The 20,870-nt window shown below is 43.0% G+C and overlaps 1 protein-coding gene across 1 annotated transcript in view; it reads right to left on the bottom strand.

The window, feature by feature from the left end:
- The window catches only part of LOC128643651 (myeloid leukemia factor 2-like), a 43,264-nt gene extending 22,779 nt beyond the window's left edge, over window positions 1–20,485 (bottom strand). Inside the window, exons 1-6 of the mRNA XM_053696477.1 lie at window positions 20,423–20,485; window positions 18,043–18,166; window positions 15,407–15,442; window positions 15,277–15,330; window positions 14,761–14,892; window positions 13,027–13,186 (exon numbers count right to left, since the gene is read on the bottom strand). Coding sequence (XP_053552452.1) covers window positions 13,027–13,186; window positions 14,761–14,892; window positions 15,277–15,330; window positions 15,407–15,442; window positions 18,043–18,166; window positions 20,423–20,475 — 559 coding nt within the window. The 5' untranslated portion in view covers window positions 20,476–20,485. The remainder of the gene's footprint in view (window positions 1–13,026; window positions 13,187–14,760; window positions 14,893–15,276; window positions 15,331–15,406; window positions 15,443–18,042; window positions 18,167–20,422) is intronic.
- Between the last annotated feature and the right edge of the window lie 385 nt (window positions 20,486–20,870).

The following is a 20,870-nucleotide window of genomic DNA, read 5'->3' as shown; positions in this document are numbered from 1 at the left end:
AAGAGGTAAAATATAGAAATATAAACAAATAAGTACTTTATATACAAGACATCCACATTTATTATAACCATGAACAGATTAAAATAAATTAGATATAGCCGGCAAATGTTTATCGATACTTTGTGTACAACGTCTCTAGCTGCAATCAGAGTATAAAACCACACGGATAACTACAATTATATATAGAAGCGCTCCATACAATAAAATGTGCAAGCATTTATACACGTGCTGCTGTAAATAGAACAGTTAGACAATACTGGCTCACAGCGGTGATATCTGGTGAACAATGTAACACTCTGAAAACTTCTTGGCAGTTATGATCAACAAGGTAATACCTTAGATGGCTCTGGGGCTCCGGGTATCCTTACTACTATGTTTACAAGCTCGTGAACTCCCAGTGTGGTTGCGCAGAAAGTAGGCCGGTGTGTACAGTATCATTCACAGATCCTCACAGAATTGTCAAATAACAGCAACGCGTTTCAGCTCGTACAGAGCCTTTTTCAAGCCAATAAAAATCCACCTTCATCTGCCTCCATGTTACATCCTTAGGACCATCTTATGTAGTCTTTTAAATTCTTATGTATAATTGCACATCCAAAATCTATAAACAGTGATATGTCATAAAAGAACTCTTATAACAAGTGCATGTAACACCAGAGGGCGCTAATATGATTAAAAATTGTGTATACCCAATTTAAAAAGATTTTTTAAAAACAAATGAACAATGGTATATAGTAATGGATAATGGTACCTCATTAAATAAAATGTCCCAGTTTAAAAGTCCACTAGAAAATGTATAGTCTTATAATTGGACACATAAGTTCAAAATTTTTTTTTTTTTTTTTTTTTTTTTTTTTTTTTCCCTTGACTGTCGGCAGTGGACTCTCCCTGATTCAGAATCAGGATCCTTCTTTTTCCAAAACGAAGCCAATCTGTGTAGGATTTAAACACAAACAAGATCGACCATTGTGTGTATCCACAGACCCAATATATTTCACACAGCAGTATTCAATTTCCAGGGTACTCACACTTTTGCAGAGCACACCAGTGTGCTTGTGGGAACGGACTGGTTATCAGAGCAAACCAGCTTGCTCTCTCCGGTATGCTCTCTCCTCGCAGGTGTGGATAATGACAGATCCACTGGCGCCTCACAGTAAATCAGTGTACTGAGACTTCACTTAGCAGCGGCTTGGTAATGAGAACCTCACTTGTTAAGGAATGGCAGACAATGATGATAAAAAACAAATCTTTAATCATTAGTAAAACCAAAATCCTTACAATACAAGTGGGTGGACAATGTGTAACAATAAAATTTGCTACGCGTTTCTCGGCTCACTTAGCCGTTTCCTCAGGCATATTAAAAACACATTTTTAGCCCGGCTATATAGTGCCGCTCATTACCAAACCAAAACTATACCCTCCCCCTTCCTTTGCTAGGGGGTGTGTGTAGGCTATCCAATCAGTGAATATCATTTTCATACCCAAAAGTTGTTATCATACAACCACCAACTCTCACTTGGTATACAAATAAAATAATGTATCCATAATGTCCCTACATTTAACAAATCACATACTAAAACATATTTAAAAACAAATTCAAAGAAACACTTGTTGCAATTGCTCTTTCACCTATTGTCGTATAGCCAGTCTATATTTTGTTCAGCATGTAAATATTCTCCTCTATAGGATTGTAAAAGTAAACATGATGGTTCACATTAAAAACAATGAAATCGGATTGTCGACCCTAATATATCTCAGCAATATAAACATATTTCACCTCCAAAGTACAACCAAATCGACGATTGAACCATTACTTTTGGTATAGTTTGTATATAAGCTTAACTGAACATATAATAAAATATATAAACCTAACAATTTTAATGTTCCGGCTCCTAAAATAATTTTTATGACAATAAATCAGCTAGTACAATTTGCACTGGCCACTGTATTTATATAATTTTGATACATTAAATGCACTGTATTTTTAGTGAAGAAAGTTCGCCAGTAAAATTTTTTTTTTTTTTTTTTTTTTTTTTTTTTTTTTTTTTTTTTTTTTTTTTTTTTTTTTTTTTTTTTTTTTTTTTCTCTTCCACTGACCGGCAAATTTATGTGATAGTGATATATATAGTGCACCGGATACTAAGTAACACAAATTTTATATAATAATACGTGTAATAAGAATTTTGTATAAAATCTATATATATAAGCGTACAATTATTATTATTTATAAATCTATATGGAATATAAAATTTCCCTCAATCCATCTATCATCTGTGGTACAATTGTAATAATATATATTAATATTGTGTGATAAAATATAATGTGAAAATATAGTGATTATACTAGTATAAATATAATGTGAAAAACTAGTAATAACTAGTGCATAAGTGTGATAGTAATAGAAGTATCCCTTTGTTTGTGTACTAATTGTATTATGCAACCATCTAATGCAGATATAAATTGTGACTCTAAAGTGAATACATTACCAATATACATATATATATATATATACACACATATATATATACATATATATACATATATATACATTTCATTTAGGATTTTTTTAAAAATGCATAACATTATAATCTTAGTGATATGTGTTTATTAATGTGAACAACACCTCTATATTTCTCTATATGTGCTTATAATTTGGTGTGTTTATGTGTGGAATAGATCAATCATGTGATCTTGAACTTCAGTGTAACAGGCCGATATAAACATTGAATATGGTCTAATATATCGTATATTATAAAATAATTAAATTACAGGAACTAACATACTGAATGTCTGTAAGGACATCAAAATAATAATATTATGGTGTATATAACTGTACTGACAATCCTCCCCTAACTTGACTATTAATAATGATCTGTCTATTATAGACAGATCATTATTAATAGTCAAGTTAGGGGAGGATTGTCAGTACAGTTATATACACCATAATATTATTATTTTGATGTCCTTACAGACATTCAGTATGTTAGTTCCTGTAATTTAATTATTTTATAATATACGATATATTAGACCATATTCAATGTTTATATCGGCCTGTTACACTGAAGTTCAAGATCACATGATTGATCTATTCCACACATAAACACACCAAATTATAAGCACATATAGAGAAATATAGAGGTGTTGTTCACATTAATAAACACATATCACTAAGATTATAATGTTATGCATTTTTAAAAAAATCCTAAATGAAATGTATATATATGTATATATATGTATATATATATGTGTGTATATATATATATATATGTATATTGGTAATGTATTCACTTTAGAGTCACAATTTATATCTGCATTAGATGGTTGCATAATACAATTAGTACACAAACAAAGGGATACTTCTATTACTATCACACTTATGCACTAGTTATTACTAGTTTTTCACATTATATTTATACTAGTATAATCACTATATTTTCACATTATATTTTATCACACAATATTAATATATATTATTACAATTGTACCACAGATGATAGATGGATTGAGGGAAATTTTATATTCCATATAGATTTATAAATAATAATAATTGTACGCTTATATATATAGATTTTATACAAAATTCTTATTACACGTATTATTATATAAAATTTGTGTTACTTAGTATCCGGTGCACTATATATATCACTATCACATAAATTTGCCGGTCAGTGGAAGAAAAAAAAAAAAAAAAAAAAAAAAAAAAAAAAAAAAAAAAAAAAAAAAAAAATTTTACTGGCGAACTTTCTTCACTAAAAATACAGTGCATTTAATGTATCAAAATTATATAAATACAGTGGCCAGTGCAAATTGTACTAGCTGATTTATTGTCATAAAAATTATTTTAGGAGCCGGAACATTAAAATTGTTAGGTTTATATATTTTATTATATGTTCAGTTAAGCTTATATACAAACTATACCAAAAGTAATGGTTCAATCGTCGATTTGGTTGTACTTTGGAGGTGAAATATGTTTATATTGCTGAGATATATTAGGGTCGACAATCCGATTTCATTGTTTTTAATGTGAACCATCATGTTTACTTTTACAATCCTATAGAGGAGAATATTTACATGCTGAACAAAATATAGACTGGCTATACGACAATAGGTGAAAGAGCAATTGCAACAAGTGTTTCTTTGAATTTGTTTTTAAATATGTTTTAGTATGTGATTTGTTAAATGTAGGGACATTATGGATACATTATTTTATTTGTATACCAAGTGAGAGTTGGTGGTTGTATGATAACAACTTTTGGGTATGAAAATGATATTCACTGATTGGATAGCCTACACACACCCCCTAGCAAAGGAAGGGGGAGGGTATAGTTTTGGTTTGGTAATGAGCGGCACTATATAGCCGGGCTAAAAATGTGTTTTTAATATGCCTGAGGAAACGGCTAAGTGAGCCGAGAAACGCGTAGCAAATTTTATTGTTACACATTGTCCACCCACTTGTATTGTAAGGATTTTGGTTTTACTAATGATTAAAGATTTGTTTTTTTATCATCATTGTCTGCCATTCCTTAACAAGTGAGGTTCTCATTACCAAGCCGCTGCTAAGTGAAGTCTCAGTACACTGATTTACTGTGAGGCGCCAGTGGATCTGTCATTATCCACACCTGCGAGGAGAGAGCATACCGGAGAGAGCAAGCTGGTTTGCTCTGATAACCAGTCCGTTCCCACAAGCACACTGGTGTGCTCTGCAAAAGTGTGAGTACCCTGGAAATTGAATACTGCTGTGTGAAATATATTGGGTCTGTGGATACACACAATGGTCGATCTTGTTTGTGTTTAAATCCTACACAGATTGGCTTCGTTTTGGAAAAAGAAGGATCCTGATTCTGAATCAGGGAGAGTCCACTGCCGACAGTCAAGGGAAAAAAAAAAAAAAAAAAAAAAAAAAAAAAAAAAATTTTGAACTTATGTGTCCAATTATAAGACTATACATTTTCTAGTGGACTTTTAAACTGGGACATTTTATTTAATGAGGTACCATTATCCATTACTATATACCATTGTTCATTTGTTTTTAAAAAATCTTTTTAAATTGGGTATACACAATTTTTAATCATATTAGCGCCCTCTGGTGTTACATGCACTTGTTATAGGAGTCTGATTCACTTTACTTTCATAGTATATGTGTTGAGAGGTGCAGCTGTAGTTTTATTATATATATCAGACTGTTAATTATCATTTGTCTGTAAAGGGTTGTTTATATATTTTTTTCGTGTGAAGCCCATATTCATATGGGTTTCTTTGACTAGAGATATTCCTTCTAATTGCACTTTAGCGCCCTCTAGTGATTGTACATCACACATATTATGTCATAAAAGAATATTTTTATATTTATTAAAAAAAAAAAACTTAACTAAAAAGTTCTTAAAATATGAAACCATTTGATCTAATGTCACATAAAAAACAGACAGAAAAAAACATAGTTTCTACATTTAAAATGATATATAATCCGATAGATATTCAATATTACATAATAAACAAGAGTAAATCCTAAAAACTGTATTATTTCAGGAAACACAATAAAACCTTTTCTAAATTAAGTCCTTTGGGGGGTAAAGGTATCAAAATTGAAAATAGATCTTTCTCCGATTTGTAAAATATATTTCTGTGCATCACCCCCTCTTTCCCTATCAGTCAGTTTAGCAATACCAATATAAATTAAAATATTTCAAATTTCCCCAATTATACTTTACAAATTGTCTAGGAACTGGCAGTTCCTTATTCCCACCTGTCTCTGCATTTTTGATGGACAGGATGTGTTCACAAATTCTCTCTCTCAGGGGTCTGGTTGAATGAAACATATTGACAAGCACATTACACAACATTCTTATCTGCACATCTGATCACACCATCTACGTTTTTCCGTTTACAGTGGAGTTAAAGGTGGAGTTTTCTTTCTAGAGGGCCTACACGACTTGCAACAGTTGCAAGGATAAAAACCGTTTATATTATTCCCAAATAAATCCCTCTCCTTACCTACTATTTTTGATTATAGTTGGGGCAAATATGTTCTTTAGATTACTGGATTTTTATAGACAAAAAAATGGATAATCTAACAGTTGTTCCCCAATTATATTATCTTGTTTAAGAATATGCCAGTGCTTCCGAAATATTTTCTCAATTAATTTATGGTTGGCATATTTAGTTTTAAATGGTATTCTTAAATAATTACCATCTTCTTCTGTCTTTACCTTTTTCTGTAGGAGTGTATTCCTCTCTATTATAGTAGTCTGTTGTCTTATGTTCTCAATTTTATCTCCTCATATCCTCCATCTATGAATTTTACTTTAAGAATCTCTAAGACCTGAAATCCACCTCTTTACTATAATTCTTTCTTAACCTCAACATTTGCCCTTTTGGGATATTTTATTTCCATCGGTTATGACGACAACTAGTGGAGTGTATAAAGGAAAAGGGATTTTCTATTTAGATACCCTTACCCCCAATGGTCTTAATTTAGAAATGGATTTATCATGTTTCACGAAAAGAAAATGTATGCTTACCTGATAAATGTATTTCTTTTTTGACACGATGAGTCCACGAATCATCTCAATTACTAATGGGATATTCACCTTCTGGTCAGCAGGAGGCAGCAAAGCGCACCACAGCAGAGTTGTATATATAGCTCCTCCCTTCCCTCCCACTCCAGTCATTCGACCGAAGTTAGGAAGAGAAAGGAAAAGCCAAGGTGCAGAGGTGTCTGAAGTTTACAATAACCCACAACCTGTCTAAAAGAACAGGGCGGGCCGTGGACTCATTGTGTCAAAAAAGAAATAAATCAGGTAAGCATAAATTTTCTTTTCTTTTTTAAGACACGATGAGTCCACGGATCATCTCAATTACTAATGGGACCCAATACCAAAGCTAGAGTACACAGATGATACGGGAGGGACAAGACAGGGAACCTAAACTGAAGGCACCACTGCTTGAAGAACCTTTCACCCAAAAGCTGCCTCAGCCGAGGCAAAGTAGCGAAACCTGAAAAAAAAATTTTGAAAAAGAGAGAAAAAAAAAACAAAAAAAAAAAACAGAAGACAAGTTTGCGTTCTTGCAAATCTGTTCCACAGAAGCGTCATTATGGAATGCCCATAAGAAAGCAACAGCCCTCATGGAACGAGCCGCAACACTTTCTGGAGGCTGAAATTCAGCAGTCTCATATGCAAAACTTATACTCGTCATTCAAAAAGAAAGAGAAGAAGCCGTAGTTTTCTGTCCCGTGCGTTTACCCAAGAAAACCACAAACAAAGAGACTGACGACAGACCTCAGTCTGCAGGTAAAACGTTAAGGCACGTACCACATCCAAATTGTACAGAAGTCCATCCTTCTGAGAAGAAAGATTAGGACACAATAAAAGAACAACAAAGGAGATTAATGATCTGATCAGAAACTACCGTAGGAAGAAATCCTAAGTTAGTGTGAAAACTACCCTATCCGAATGGAAAATAAGATAAGGGGACTCATATTGGAATGCTGAGAGCTCTGACACTCTCTGAGCAGAAGAAGTAGCAACAAGAAATAAAACTTTCCAAGATAATTTAACATCTTAGGAAAACCATGGGCTCAAACGGAACCCCTTGAAGAACTCTGAGACCTAAAATCAGACTCCAAATAGGAGTAACAGAAAAGAACACAGGCCTGATCCTGATCAAGGCCTGACAAAATGATCGTACATCTGGGACATTTGCCAGATGTTTTTGTAACAAAAAAAGGATTTGACGATAAACCCTTTCTCCAAAACCTCTTGGAGAAAAGACAATTTTAGGAATACTAATCTACTCCATGAGTAGCCATGGATTCAAACCAAGAGATATTTACGTCATATCTTATGAGAAATATTTCTAGTGATAGACTCACGATCCTAGAAAAAGCCCCACTTGGATAATATTAAGTGTTCAATCTCCAAGCAGTCAGTTTCAGAGAAACCAGATTTGGATGAAGGAAGGGCCCTTGAATTAGAGGACCTTCCTCAACGGAAATCTCCAAGGTGACAGAGAAGACATGTCCACCTGATCTGCATACCAAATCCTGCGAGGCTAAGCCGGTGCTATGAGGATCACCGATGCCCTCTCCTGCTTTATTCGAACGATGACCCGAGGAAGAAAAGCAAACGGAGGAAATAGCTGGAGAACACTTCCGAAGGGAGTTCCCACTCCCCCGGATGAAAGGTCTGCCTACACAAGAAATCCGCCCCCAGACGTCCACCCCTGGGATGTGGATCGCCGACAGATAGCAAGAATGGGCCTCTGCCCACTGATTATATTGGATACCTCTGTCATCGCTAAGGAACTCCTCGGTCCTCTCTGATGACTGATGTAAGCCACTGACGTTACTTTGTTCGACTGGAACCTGAGAAACTGGGCCGAGGCTAACTGAGGCCAGGCCATAAGAACATTGAAGATCACTCCCAGCTCCAAAATGTTTATAGGAAGAACGGACTCTGGCTGAGCCTTTATGGAGCCCCAGACTGCTCCCTACCCTAGAAGGCTGGCGACTGTTGACACCATCAACTAAGATGGTCTCTGAAAACAGGTTCCCTGGGAGAGATGATCCAGAGAAAACCACCATAGAAGAGAAACCCTTGTCTCCTGTTCCAGAAGAATACGAGGAGACAAATCCGTATAATCTCTGTTCCATTTGCCTGAACATGCTAAACTGCAGAGATCTGAGGTGGAATCGAACAAACAGGAAGATGTCCATTGCCGCCACTATCAACCCGATTACCTCCACGCACTGAACCACTAATGGCCGAGGAGGGGACTGAAGGAATCGACAAGTATTGATAAACTTCGATAACCTGACTTCCGTCAGAAAAATCTATTATAGTTCCCAAGACAGTTACTCTTGCATTTGGGACTAAGGAACTCTCCTCCAAATATACCTTCCACCCGAGAAATCGTAAGAAGGATAACATCAAGTCCGAGTGGAATCTTGCTTGTTCTAATGATGGCGCCTGGACTAGTATATCGTCCAGATAGGATGCCACAGCAATGACCCTTAACCGAAGCACCGCCAACAGGGATCCCAGAACCTTTGTGAAAATTCTGGGAGCTGTGGCAAGACCAATGGAAAGAGCCACGAACTTGTAATGTTTGTCCAGAAAGGCAAACCTTAGAAACTTGTGATGATTCTTGTGAATGGTGATGTGCAGGTACACGTCCTTTAAATCCACTGTTGTCATAAATGATCCACTTGGATCAGAGAAAAAAATTTGTTTAGATTCTTGAGATCTAAAATTGGTCTGAAGGTTCCTTCATTGTTTTGGGGGCCACCAACAAATTGGATTAAAGACCCCGACCCTGTTCCTGTATTGGAACTGGAGAAATCACTCCCAGGATGGGAAGGTCTCTTACGCAGCGTAAGGATGACTCTTTTTGATTGGTCTGCAGATAATCTTGAAAGCATAACCTGCCTCTGGGAGGAAAACCATTGAACTCTAGTTTGTATCCCTGGGACACTATTTCTATTGTTCAGGGATCCTGACCATCTCTAAACCAAGTCTGAGAGAAGAAGGAATTCTGCCCCCTACAAAATCCGATTCCGGATCAGAGGCGAACCCTTCATGCTGTTCTTGATTCAACAGCAGGCTGATTGAATTGTTTTCCCCCCATTATTCCAATATTGATTGGGTCTCCATAACGGAGAAAAAACAATATCTGATTGGAGGCAACAGAGAAAGAATTTCCCTTGAATTTTCGAAAAGGAACGAAAATTACTCTGTCATCCATTTAGTTTGTCTCTCTTATCTCGAATGAGAAGATAAACCTTACCAAGATATCAGAGATAATCTCCCACAGGCCAGGTCCAAACAAGATCTTCCCCTTGTAAGGGATTGACAAAAAATAATACTAAGATGAGGCATCCGCAGACCAAGACGTGTCTAACGCTCTGCGGCCATATGGCAAAGCCTGAAATCTCAGCTCCCAGATTAAAAACCTGAAGGGGAGCATCTGAACTAAAGGAGATGGTTCGCTGAATCGCCTTTATCCTATCCTGGAATTCCTCGAGAGGAGTGTGTGTCCAAATACAGTCAGGCAACGCATCAACCAGTACGCCGCTGCACTGGTAAGAGAGCAATACAAACCATAAATAAGTTTAACCCCTGACGGGGACACATTCTTTGGTAGGATCTGCTTTATTTGGAGAAAAGGGGGAACCCCCCATCCAATCATTGTAGCCCTATTTGGAACAAACAAAGCCTCTACCATGAAGAGCACGTCAAATTGTTTATATAGCTTACTGGACTTACTAGGATTGACCAATGTCCAGGGTAGCACCAACCTCCTTAAGTAGCAAACTGAGGTGTACAAACTTAAACTGAAACAAAACAACCTCAGTACTAAACAAAGGAATTACCCATACAGAGTCTGAGATTTCCTCCTTAAATACTACCAAAGTATCTTTCTCTACAGGCCTCATGTAAGAAAATTCGGAATAGCAACTACAGTATCAGTAAAATTAACTGATTAAACACACTTTGTCAATTGTTTTGCCTACAGCATGAGAAAAGCAAACAATGCAACAGATATCGCTTCAATGATATGTCTTGCAAAGTAACTCCCTGTGGGGTTCATGAGGAAGCGCAGGGCACTGCATGTATATACAGAAAAATCTCACAACATAAAGAATAGAGAAAAAAGGTCTCCGGGAACAATCTGACTCACATATAGATGATTATCAAAGAAAAAGTTAACATAGAAAAAAACGTTACGGTTTCTTTAATTTTTAAAAGTGAAACTTTCCTGCGTATACAATTCATCACTGTGAGCTACTTGAGTTCTTGTGCAAACATGTCTGATTCAATACAACACAATGCAACCCCTTCTATACTTCAGCTAAACCTAGCTAAGGTGCCAGCTAGCCCTGCTGCACAGCAAAAATTCCGGACTCATTGCTGTAGGACTGTCCGGTACAGAGAACAAACACCTAGATGTCATTTCTAAATAAGCTCTATGCATGCTCTCTCAAAACTAAAGCTCAGGGTGCTGCTGGGAAACCTAGTGCAGCGAGTTGTATCCAGCAGTCTAGTGCGCATGTCTGTGGGTCTGGCTCTGACGTCAGAGAAACTCAAGCCTTTTGCGCTGACCCCTCTGTTCCTTCCGATAACGGAAGCATAGTACAGTGGCGCGCAACAACCTTGGCGCCACACCAAAACTCCGCCCATCGTGGGCGTTACCAAAAGCCATCTCCCAGTCGCCATTAATGTATAACAAGTGAAGGCGCCGGGAGAACAACAACAACAACAACAACAACAGACCGGCCAAACCTCCAAGCAACAACAACAACAACAACAACAACAACAACAACAGACCGGCCAAACCTCCAAGCATGTAACTGTCAGTCAGACCCACAGTCCAAATGTGAAAGCATCACACTGAACTTGCAAGCACTAGCCGATATAAAAATGTAAAGTGCTGAGCCGCAGCCAGTCCCAGATATACAGCCTAAACAAGGAACAACCACACATGGAGCCTGCAGTATTAGCCCACAGCAACATGCAATATATTAGGTCGCTGTCAGTCCCAGACAAACATGGAACTACCCCACAGTGAGCCCGCAGCATTAGCCCACATCAACATTTAACGTATTGAGTAGCAGTTAGCCTCACACTGAGCTTGCAGTAATATCTATATCAATCTGCAAAGTCCCGGTCGGCTATTAATCAACCGCCAGGAGGAGAGCTAATGTATCACATACAGCCCCATGCGTTCAACTGTCCAAGGAATCCCCTAAAACGCCTAGGAGAAATAAACTCTGTAACCCTTAATAAAGAGTCAAATTTAATGAGGTCTAAATAAAAAATAAAGTGTCTAACCGTCTTCTGAGTTTACTTCTACTCCCCAGAAAGTCAGCAATTACCTCATTTTCTGCCTGACAGCAAGGCAGTTCCAGGTTTAAGAGGTCCTCTCCCTCACATGGACCTGTAATATAACGAAAGTCCTGAGTAAATATCCCTCAGATTTTCTAGGTAAGGGCAGCATTAGTATGGGAGGCGCAGTGAGAATTATGTCCCACAAGTTCCCATTGCTTTAAAGTCACCAAATGCTCTACTGAAGAGACTGATATGGACTATGGCTACACCCTAGAACAAAGCAGCACAATCTTGCACTACTTTAAAAATAATAAACTCTTGATTGAAGAATCTTAACTAACACCTCACTTTACCTCTTCCTATCACTAACGTAGGGAAAGAGAATGACTGGGGTGGGAGGGAAGGGAGGAGCTATTTAACAGCTCTGCTATGGTTCTCTTTGCCGCCTCCTGCTGACCAGGAGGTGAATATCCCATTAGTAAATGAGATGATCCGTGGACTCATCGTGTCTTAAAAAATAAATACAGTTTTTAGGATCTCCTCTTGTTCACTATGTAATATGGAGTATCAATGATATAGATATATATGTTTAAATATAGAAACTATATTTTTTATGTGAGATTAGATCAAATGGTTTCAGATTTCAAGACATATTTAGTAAACGTTTTTTAATAAATATAAAAATATTCTTTTATAAGATATCACTGTTTATACTCAACTATCTGTTAAGTTTAAGAATTGGATGTTCAATTATAACTAAGAATTCATAAGACTACATGAGATGGTTCTAAGGACGTAAATATTGACGTTCGCTTTAATGCAAAATAAAGGTATAAATGGAGGCAGATGAAGGTGGATTGTCATTGGCTTGAAAAAGGCTCTGTACGAGCTGAAACGCGTTGCCATTCAACAATTCTGGGAGGATCTGTGAAGGACACTGTACACTATGGGAGAGTCATCAGCTTAAACGGAACACCAGGAACTACATAGGAATGGAGCTTGGCGGCTTACTTTCTGCACAACCACACTGGGACTATGTGAGCTTGTAAGGATACACATACCCGGAGCCATCTAAGGTAGTACCTTGTTGATCATAACTGTCAAGAAGTTTTCAAAAAGTATAGCCATTCCTCATTCTTACCAATAAATGTAGACCCTGGTAGGACACTAAACGATTACGCCCCCAGTGCCTCAAACTCACTTTCATCCATATTGACGAAATCCTGCCTTTCCTCTCGGTCTCCTGTACGGTGGTTGTGTGAGCGCTGCATAATATGCGCCCTCTCGCGTATGTGATGTCCTATGCTCATTTGTTCCATACCACTATCCGAGTCGCGCACAGTGCGGCGAGTTTCACGGATCTGAAAAAGCAAAACAAGATAAGTATGTGAGTGTTTGTAACACACAGAAACATCTACACTAGTGTGAGGTATACTCAACCCCCCCAGAGTGTAACACACAGAAACATCTACACTAGTGTGAGGTATACTCAACCCCCCCAGAGTGTAACACACAGAAACATCTACACTAGTGTGAGGTATACTCAACCCCCCCAGAGTGTAACACACAGAAACATCTACACTAGTGTGAGGTATACTCAACCCCCCCAGAGTGTAACACACAGAAACATCTACACTAGTGTGAGGTATACTCAACCCCCCCAGAGTGTAACACACAGAAACATCTACACTAGTGTGAGGTATACTCAACCCCCCCAGAGTGTAACACACAGAAACATCTACACTAGTGTGAGGGTATACTCAACCCCCCCCCAGAGTGTAACACACAGAAACATCTACACTAGTGTGAGGTATACTCAACCCCCCCCAGAGTGTAACACACAGAAACATCTACACTAGTGTGAGGTATACTCACCCCCCCCCCCAGAGTGTAACACACAGAAACATCTACACTAGTGTGAGGTATACTCAACCCCCCCAGAGTGTAACACACAGAAACATCTACACTAGTGTGAGGTATACTCAACCCCCCCCAGAGTGTAACACACAGAAACATCTACACTAGTGTGAGGTATACTCAACCCCCCCCAGAGTGTAACACACAGAAACATCTACACTAGTGTGAGGTATACTCAACCCCCCCCAGAGTGTAACACACAGAAACATCTACACTAGTGTGAGGTATACTCAACCCCCCCAGAGTGTAACACACAGAAACATCTACACTAGTGTGAGGTATACTCACCCCCCCCCCCCAGAGTGTAACACACAGAAACATCTACACTAGTGTGAGGTATACTCAACCCCCCCAGAGTGTAACACACAGAAACATCTACACTTGTGTGAGGTATACTCACCCCCCCCCCAGAGTGTAACACACAGAAACATCTACACTAGTGTGAGGTATACTCAACCCCCCCAGAGTGTAACACACAGAAACATCTACACTAGTGTGAGGTATACTCAACCCCCCCAGAGTGTAACACACAGAAACATCTACACTAGTGTGAGGTATACTCAACCCCCCCAGAGTGTAACACACAGAAACATCTACACTAGTGTGAGGTATACTCACCCCCCCCCCCCAGAGTGTAACACACAGAAACATCTACACTAGTGTGAGGTATACTCACCCCCCCCCCCAGAGTATAACACACAGAAACATCTACACTAGTGTGAGGTATACTCACCCCCCCCCCAGAGTGTAACACTGATAAACATCTACACTAGTGTGAGGTATACTCACCCCCCCCCCAGAGTGTAACAAACAGAAACATCTACACTAGTGTGAGGTATACTCACCCCCCCCCCCCCCCAGAGTGTAACAAACAGAAACATCTACACTAGTGTAAGGTATACTCACCCCACCCCCCGAGTGTAACACTGATAAACATCTACACTAGTGTGAGGTATACTCACCCCACCCCCCGAGTGTAACACTGATAAACATCTACACTAGTGTGAGGTATACTCACCCCTCCAGGGGCTGTGCGCATGTGTGACGTCTCCTGATACACTTTAGGTGCCCTACTCCCAGCCATGTTAGAATACGAGATGACCGTAGATGAGGAATACGTCTGACAGTTTGGCCCAGAGGACATCTGCTCCTGTGTGAGGATAATGCATAAGTGAGACTGATGTAAAGGAAGGAGAAGCATTAAACCGGGGGGGGGGGGGGGGGGCAGAGAAGCCCGTGACAAAGGGGGGGGGGGGGGGGGAAGAGAAGCCTGTGACCAAGAGGGGGGGGGAGAGGGAGAGAAGCCAGTGACCAAGAGGGGGGGAGAGGGAGAGAAGCCAGTGACCAAGAGGGGGGGAGAGGGAGAGAAGCCAGTGACAAATTGGGGGGGGGGGGGGGGGGAGAGAACGCAGAGAAGCACATGACCGGAGGGGAGGGGTTGAACTGAAGCGCAAAGGTTCAAGGAGCGAAAAAGTGAGACCATGAGACGAGGAGTGAGAACAAGAGGGCGTGTAAATCAGTGCACAATACTCACCGCACCCCCCATCAAATCGTTCATCATCCCAAACATGTCCAGGAAGCCCCCACCCTACGAGGCAAATCACAACATCAGAGGCGGAGCTTACTCCGGTTCCCACACCCTGTGCAACACGCCCAACACTCACCATTCCCAGCATTCCAAACGGCGTCACTGCACCCGGCTAGTGCACAGCAGCACGGGGCGTCCAGAGAGGCAAAGGGAAAGTAAACAAGACTACAGTGAGACCCCCTAAATGCTCATTATCAGGACAGGCTCAGACAGTGCTAGGTGTGTAATGTAGTGTGACCCAGTGACTGCACATTATCAGGACAGGCTCAGACAGTGCTAGGTGTGTAATGTAGTGTGACCCAGTGACTGCACATTATCAGGACAGGCTCAGACAGTGCTAGGTGTGTAATGTAGTGTGACCCAGTGACTGCACATTATCAGGACAGGCTCAGACAGACAGTGCTAGGTGTGTAATGTAGTGTGACCCAGTAACTGCACATTATCAGGACAGGCTCAGACAGTGCTAGGTGTGTAATGTAGTGTGACCCAGTGACTGCACATTATCAGGACAGGCTCAGACAGACAGTGCTAGGTGTGTAATGTAGTGTGACCCAGTGACTGCACATTATCAGGACAGGCTCAGACAGTGCTAGGTTTGTAATGTAGTGTGACCCAGTGACTGCACATTATCAGGACAGGCTCAGACAGACAGTGCTAGGTGTGTAATGTAGTGTGACCCAGTGACTGCACATTATCAGGACAGGCTCAGACAGTGCTAGGTGTGTAATGTAGTGTGACCCCCTGACTGCACATTATCAGGACAGGCTCAGACAGACAGTGCTAGGTGTGTAATGTAGTGTGACCCAGTGACTGCACATTATCAGGACAGGCTCAGACAGTGCTAGGTGTGTAATGTAGTGTGACCCAGTGACTGCACATTATCAGGACAGGCTCAGACAGTGCTAGGTGTGTAATGTAGTGTGACCCAGTGACTGCACATTATCAGGACAGGCTCAGACAGTGCTAGGTGTGTAATGTAGTGTGACCCAGTAACTGCACATTATCAGGACAGGCTCAGACAGACAGTGCTAGGTGTGTAATGTAGTGTGACCCAGTAACTGCACATTATCAGGACAGGCTCAGACAGACAGTGCTAGGTGTGTAATGTAGTGTGACCCAGTGACTGCACAATATCAGGACAGGCTCAGACAGTGCTAGGTGTGTAATGTAGTGTGACCCAGCGACTGCACATTATCAGGACAGGCTCAGACAGTGCTAGGTGTGTAATGTAGTGTGACCCAGTGACTGAACATTATCAGGACAGGCTCAGACAGTGCTAGGTGTGTAATGTAGTGTGACCCAGTGACTGCACATTATCAGGACAGGCTCAGACAGTGCTAGGTTTGTAATGTAGTGTGACCCAGTGACTGCACATTATCAGGACAGGCTCAGACAGACAGTGCTAGGTGTGTAATGTAGTGTGACCCAGCGACTGCACATTATCAGGACAGGCTCAGACAGTGCTAGGTGTGTAATGTAGTGTGACCCAGTGACTGAACATTATCAGGACAGGCTCAGACAGTGCTGGGTGTGTAATGTAGTGTGACCCAGTGACTGCACATTATCAGGACAGGCTCAGACAGTGCTAGGTGTGTAATGTAGTGTGACCCAGTAACTGCACAATATCAGGACAGGCTCAGACAGTGCTAGGTGTGTAATGTAGTGTGACCCAGCGACTGCACATTATCAGGACAGGCTCAGACAGTGCTAGGTGTGTAATGTAGTGTGACCCAGTGACTGCACATTATCAGGACAGGCTCAGACAGTGCTGGGTGTGTAATGTAGTGTGACCCAGTGACTGCACATTATCAGGACAGGCTCAGACAGTGCTAGGTGTGTAATGTAGTGTGACCCAGTAACTGCACAATATCAGGACAGGCTCAGACAGACAGTGCTAGGTGTGTAATGTAGTGTGACCCAGTGACTGCACATTATCAGGACAGGCTCAGACAGACAGTGCTAGGTGTGTAATGTAGTGTGACCCAGTGACTGCACATTATCAGGACAGGCTCAGACAGTGCTAGGTGTGTAATGTAGTGTGACCCAGTGAATGCACAATATCAGGACAGGCTCAGACAGTGCTGGGTGTGTAATGTAGTGTGACCCAGTAACTGCACATTATCAGGACAGGCTCAGACAGTGCTAGGTGTGTAATGTAGTGTGACCCAGTAACTGCACAATATCAGGACAGGCTCAGACAGTGCTAGGTGTGTAATGTAGTGTGACCCAGTGAATGCACAATATCAGGACAGGCTCAGACAGTGCTAGGTGTGTAATGTAGTGTGACCCAGTAACTGCACATTATCAGGACAGGCTCAGACAGTGCTAGGTGTGTAATGTAGTGTGACCCAGTGACTGCACATTATCAGGACAGGCTCAGACAGTGCTGGGTGTGTAATGTAGTGTGACCCAGTGACTGCACATTATCAGGACAGGCTCAGACAGTGCTAGGTGTGTAATGTAGTGTGACCCAGTGACTGCACATTATCAGGACAGGCTCAGACAGTGCTAGGTGTGTAATGTAGTGTGACCCAGTGACTGCACATTATCAGGACAGGCTCAGACAGTGCTGGGTGTGTAATGTAGTGTGACCCAGTGACTGCACATTATCAGGACAGGCTCAGACAGTGCTGGGTGTGTAATGTAGTGTGACCCAGTGACTGCACAATATCAGGACAGGCTCAGACAGTGCTAGGTGTGACTATAATTTACCTGTATACTGCGGGGGGGTGCAGGGCGGGGCAGGGCAGGCACAGTCCCATCTGTTATGCCCAAAAATGGTGACATCCCAGAGAACATGTGTCTCATGTGCTGCCGATGCAGCGTAAACGGGTCCCTGCGGAGAAATGTCTCAGTGCAATATGTAATTGTGCAACAGTCGGGGGGGGTTTAGGGAGATACATTGCGCTGGTGCCGGGGAAGTGAGATATACTGCGCTGGTGCCGGGGGGGCAGAGGGAATGAGATATACTGCGCTGGTGCCGGGGGGGCAGAGGGAATGAGATATACTGCGCTGGTGCCGGGGGGGCAGAGGGAATGAGATATACTGCGCTGGTGCCGGGGGGGCAGAGGGAATGAGATATACTGCGCTGGTGCCGGGGGGGCAGAGGGAATGAGATATACTGCGCTGGTGCCGGGGGGGGCAGAGGGAATGAGATATACTGCGCTGGTGCCGGGGGGGCAGAGGGAATGAGATATACTGCGCTGGTGCCGAGGGGGCAGAGGGAATGAGATATACTGCGCTGGTGCCGGGGAAGTGAGATATACTGCGCTGGTGCCGGGGGGCAGAGGGAATGAGATATACTGCGCTGGTGCCGAGGGGGCAGAGGGAATGAGATATACTGCGCTGGTGCCGAGGGGGCCGAGGGAATGAGATATACTGCGCTGGTGCCGGGGGGCAGAGGGAATGAGATATACTGCGCTGGTGCCGAGGGGGCAGAGGGAATGAGATATACTGCGCTGGTGCCGAGGGGGCAGAGGGAATGAGATATACTGCGCTGGTGCCGAGGGGGGCAGAGGGAATGAGATATACTGCGCTGGTGCCGGGGAAGTGAGATATACTGCGCTGGTGCCGGGGGGCAGAGGGAATGAGATATACTGCGCTGGTGCCGAGGGGGCAGAGGGAATGAGATATACTGCGCTGGTGCCGAGGGGGCAGAGGGAATGAGATATACTGCGCTGGTGCCGGGGGGCAGAGGGAATGAGATATACTGCGCTGGTGCCGAGGGGGCAGAGGGAATGAGATATACTGCGCTGGTGCCGAGGGGGCAGAGGGAATGAGATATACTGCGCTGGTGCCGAGGGGGCAGAGGGAATGAGATATACTGCGCTGGTGCCGAGGGGGCAGAGGGAATGAGATATACTGCGCTGGTGCCGAGGGGGCAGAGGGAATGAGATATACTGCGCTGGTGCCGAGGGGGCAGAGGGAATGAGATATACTGCGCTGGTGCCGAGGGGGCAGAGGGAATGAGATATACTGCGCTGGTGCCGAGGGGGCAGAGGGAATGAGATATACTGCGCTGGTGCCGGGGGGGCAGAGGGAATGAGATATACTGCGCTGGTGCCGGGGGGGCAGAGGGAATGAGATATACTGCGCTGGTGTCGGGGGGGGCAGAGGGAATGAGATATACTGCGCTGGTGCCGGGGAAGTGAGATATACTACGCTGGGGGTAATATTTACTGCGCTGGTGCCGGGGGGTAGAGGGAATGAGATATACTGCGCTGGTGCCGGGGGGGGCAGAGGGAATGAGATATACTGCGCTGGTGCCGGGGGGGGCAGAGGGAATGAGATATACTGCGCTGGTGCCGGGGGGGGGGCAGAGGGAATGAGATATACTGCGCTGGTGCCGGGGGGGGGGAAGGGCAGAGGGAATGAGATATACTGCGCTGGTGCCGGGGGGGGGGAAGGGCAGAGGGAATGAGATATACTGCGCTGGTGCCGGGGGGGCAGAGGGAATGAGATATACTGCGCTGGTGCCGGGGGGGCAGAGGGAATGAGATATACTGCGCTGGTGCCGGGGGGGCAGAGGGAATGAGATATACTGCGCTGGTGCCGGGGGAGGGCAGAGGGAATGAGATATACTGCGCTGGTGCCGGGGGGGGGGGGGCAGAGGGAATGAGATATACTGCGCTGGTGCCGGGGGGCAGAGGGAATGAGATATACTGCGCTAGTGCCGGGGGGGTAGAGGGAATGAGATATACTGCGCTGGTGCCGGGGGGGCAGAGGGAATGAGATATACTGCGCTGGTGCCGGGGGAGGCAGAGGGAATGAGATATACTGCGCTGGTGCCGGGGGGGTAGAGGGAATGAGATATACTGCGCTGGTGCCGGGGGGGCAGAGGGAATGAGATATACTGCGCTGGTGCCGGGGGGGCAGAGGGAATGAGATATACTGCGCTGGTGCCGGGGGGGCAGAGGGAATGAGATATACTGCGCTGGTGCCGGGGGGGCAGAGGGAATGAGATATACTGCGCTGGTGCCGGGGGGGCAGAGGGAATGAGATATACTGCGCTAGTGCCGGGGGGGCAGAGGGAATGAGAAATACTGCGCTGGTGCCGGGGGGGGGGGGGGGCGACATTGATCTCTGTACTCACATGAGAAACATGTCCTGGTCTTGTAGCTCCGAATCTCTCATAAAACGAAACATGATGCGCAACCACGGCACTGCTGCTGTAAAAACGCACAACATGTGAGACACACACACTACATCTCCCTTCTATTCCTACCCACACACTACATCTCACAGCTATTCGTGCACACACACACTACATCTCACAGCTATTCGTGCACACACACACACACTACATCTCACAGCTATTCCTGCACACACACTACATCTCACAGCTATTCGTGCACACACACTACATCTCACAGCTATTCGTGCACACACACACACACTACATCTCACAGCTATTCCTGCACACACACACACTACATCTCACAGCTATTCCTGCACACACACACACTACATCTCACAGCTATTCCTGCACACACACACACTACATCTCACAGCTATTCGTGCACACACACACTATATCACAT

This window comes from Bombina bombina, unplaced genomic scaffold, assembly GCF_027579735.1.
Source record: "Bombina bombina isolate aBomBom1 unplaced genomic scaffold, aBomBom1.pri scaffold_734, whole genome shotgun sequence".
Lineage (NCBI taxonomy): Eukaryota > Metazoa > Chordata > Amphibia > Anura > Bombinatoridae > Bombina > Bombina bombina.
Note: the sequence above shows the minus strand (reverse complement) of the source record. Positions and strands in the feature narration are given on the sequence as shown.